This window comes from Galeopterus variegatus, unplaced genomic scaffold (genome assembly GCF_000696425.1).
Source record: "Galeopterus variegatus unplaced genomic scaffold, G_variegatus-3.0.2 Scaffold14592, whole genome shotgun sequence".
NCBI lineage: Eukaryota > Metazoa > Chordata > Mammalia > Dermoptera > Cynocephalidae > Galeopterus > Galeopterus variegatus.
The window spans coordinates 586-3,665 of NW_007740703.1; the positions used below are offsets into that span (position 1 = coordinate 586).

Here is a 3,080-nt window from a genome sequence, read left to right on the forward strand (position 1 = left end):
GTTCAACACAACACAGCTCCCACTGTCTAAGTTCAACAAAACCCAGTCATATTTAATGGAAACTGCTCCCATCACGGATATTGCCCCTCTCAGGGAAGATGGCTGCCTCGTCCCCTGCTAAGAACCACCTGCCACCTCTCTTCAGTGTTCTCTATATTTCTCTTCTGGCAAAGCAGAGGGATCCACTGGAACAGAACTTCTGCCTGAATAAGTAAAATTACTCTCACGTCTCACTCTGAACACCCGGTTTGTAGGCAAACACACAAAAGGGGTTTGAAGTCTATTTTAGGGGCTGTTTATTGCCTATGAGTGTGTGTGTAATAAATAGGCTAGAATTACTCTGGGGGCAGCTAATTAGCTTCGGCTGCTGGCGATTCTGACCTACAAAAGTACACATCACCACCAGGCACAGAAGGAGGCCTCACTGCACCCATTTCAAGGTCACGCTAATTCCCCACTAACTACCAGGAAGAAGCTCAAATGAAAAACACATTCAGTATAGGCTAGAATTTGGTGGTGTGGAAGAGGGCACCTGAAAAACAGAATCGTTGGTTGGTGAGGGCCTCCCACCTGGACTGCATCTCAGCTTGTGCTTTGGACTGCTGATGCGGTGCTGGCTGGTGAGGCTGGCACGGGGCCTGGGGAGTGGCTGGCCCCTGTTGCTGAGGAGTGCCAGCCTGGCACTGGGAGGGGGTCCCAGCCGCCTGGGACACGGCAGGAGGCAAGGGTGAGGAGAGGTGCTGCTTCTGGGGCTGCTGCTGCTGCTGCTTGTACCGGGAGAGGCTGAAGAAGAGGCCTAGAATGGCCTTGAGGTTTCCATTCCTGATTTCTGCAAGACAATAAAGAGATTCTGGTCAGATGAGGAGCCCTTTCTTCTTCCTATTCAATGGGCTGCTTCAGCCTTCACATGCGTTTCATTCCTTTAGGATATGACAGAATTCCTGAACACTTAATTGGTATCACAGTCAATTAAAATCAGGACTAAGCTACAATGAAATTAGCTTATTCTCCCCACTGGGATAGGAGTGGATACAAGAGGCAAGTTGCAACTGGATGCCTGGCAAGTGCCGAGAGGAAATTCTCAGTAAGGACACCACCGAAACAGCAAGCGTCGCTGAGCAAGACTGTGCTTGTTCTACAAGCAAAGCGACCAACTGGGGACAGAGGCGCTCTCTGGCACTGGGCGAGACTCGCTGGGCTTCACACTGCTCTGCCAAGTCCATGTTCTAAGCGTCAAGCCACACTGAGTGTGCCAAGTGGCTGTTGTCCCACTCCAATTTACCCATTCTCTCAAACACATGGCTCTGTGTCTCTCGTCTGTTGAATAAATACCTATCATTTGGAATGGCTGTATGGACAAGCACACTGCTCTGCCAAGTCCATGTTCTAAGCGTCAAGCCACACTGAGTGTGCCAAGTGGCTGCTGTCCCACTCCAATTTACCCATTCTCTCAAATACATGGCTCTGTGTCTCTCGTCTGTTGAATAAATACCTATCATTTGGAATGGCTGTATGGACAATCTATAAGGACCTGCTTCCATAAAGAACTCTACACAGTCTCCTATATTAAAAGAAATTACAACAGAGTGGGAATAAATTTTTTTTTTATTCCAGACAATATTTTTCAGATGTTAAAATGCATTTGCCTCAAGGCATGCATAAAGTGTTGCAGAGAAGAATAAAATATTTATTTACAGGAAGAGGCCATGGATCGCAAGAGGTTTCTCCTTGGGCGATCCTTCCTTTTAGGCACTATTTCTCAAACCAGATGCCTATGGCCAGCGTCTAAACTGACCCTGAGGGTTAAGTACTTGGGCCACCCAGCATGAGGGACAAAGGAGGAGGAATGCTGGGGTGGGGGGAATATACTCAGCCCCCTCTGCTTGGCTGGATTTCTTTTTCTAAACTGGCAAGGGAGGAAGAGGGACCTGAGGCCCAAGGAAGACTCAGAGGCCTTGTTAGAGGGGTGGGTGAGGGACACCTTGCCTGTGTGGGTAATGCACACCTCCAGGTTAGCCCTGGGCTGGGAAAAAGGCTGCTAATAAAAGACCCAGAGTTTCCTCCAAGGCCCAGCTGAGAGGCAGAAGGTATGAATGAAGCCCTTTCAGAAACAGCCCCATTCCCTGCAAAGAGGCAAGGAAGAGCAGCCTGTCAGTGCCTTCACCCTGGTGCAATCTGCTGATTAGGCCAGGATGAACTACTTCCTGTTGGAGCATCCCTTTCTCCAGGCTCTGAAGAAACTGACAACATGAACTTCTAGAACCTAGGCTTTACTCCCTACTTTGCAAGCTAGCAGATCCTGATTGTGGGATAAAGCTGACAGGAGCACAGCATTTGGAAAACCTAAGCCACGAGTTCCAATCTGTACTCCAGGACTTACTAGCTGTGCAACCCTGGGCAAGTCACTTAACCTCTCTGGGCCTTAGTAAAATGGTAATACCAACACCACTCACCCCATCACACAAGGCTGCTTTGCAGATCATACGGAGGTGGTATGTGAAAGCACACTGTATACAGTGAAGTCCTTCACTGGTCTGTTATTACATAACAACTGTAGCCCCAGAATCTAATGGGATTATCATACAATTCCAGCTTCATGCCTTAAAAATGATGGGTTTTTACTATCATGACCTTACAATCATAGGTCAAACCATAATACTTTTCAGCGTTTGGCAGGGAGGTAGTTCTTAATTATGCCAGAATAACAGTTGTAAGCCAGGACTGACCTGCAGGTCACTACTTATGAACCACTCTGTGCAACGCAGGCAACAGTAAAACCTCCAAAGAGGTGGGCAAGCCTCCCAGTTTCTTTGGGTATTTCGGCTTTAACCCTTCAGCTCTCCTTTCTTCTCCATCCTCAGGAAAACAAAGGAGAGGCACGTACCTGTGGCACATTCCACCTGTTTCCAAACGCTCTTACCAATACATGAGAATCACAGAGTGTGAGGCTTGCACTGGATGATTTTGCTGGCTGCTCATTTAACTCATGGGAAAATGGAGGCCAACAGGTGAAGTGACACACTTATGGTCACCCAGTGGGGCAGTGGCAAGAGCTAAGGACAGAATCAAGATGAGCTGAT

At 48.1% G+C, this 3,080-nt stretch overlaps 1 protein-coding gene across 1 annotated transcript in view; it reads right to left on the reverse strand.

Moving 5' to 3' along the window:
- Positions 1-570: 570 nt before the first annotated feature.
- The window catches only part of LOC103582009 (neuron navigator 2-like), a gene marked incomplete at its 3' end in the record, with an annotated part of 17,620 nt that continues 15,110 nt past the window's right edge, over positions 571-3,080 (reverse strand). The window contains exon 4 of the mRNA XM_008563701.1: positions 571-829. Within this exon, the coding sequence (XP_008561923.1) occupies positions 571-829 (259 nt within the window). The remainder of the gene's footprint in view (positions 830-3,080) is intronic.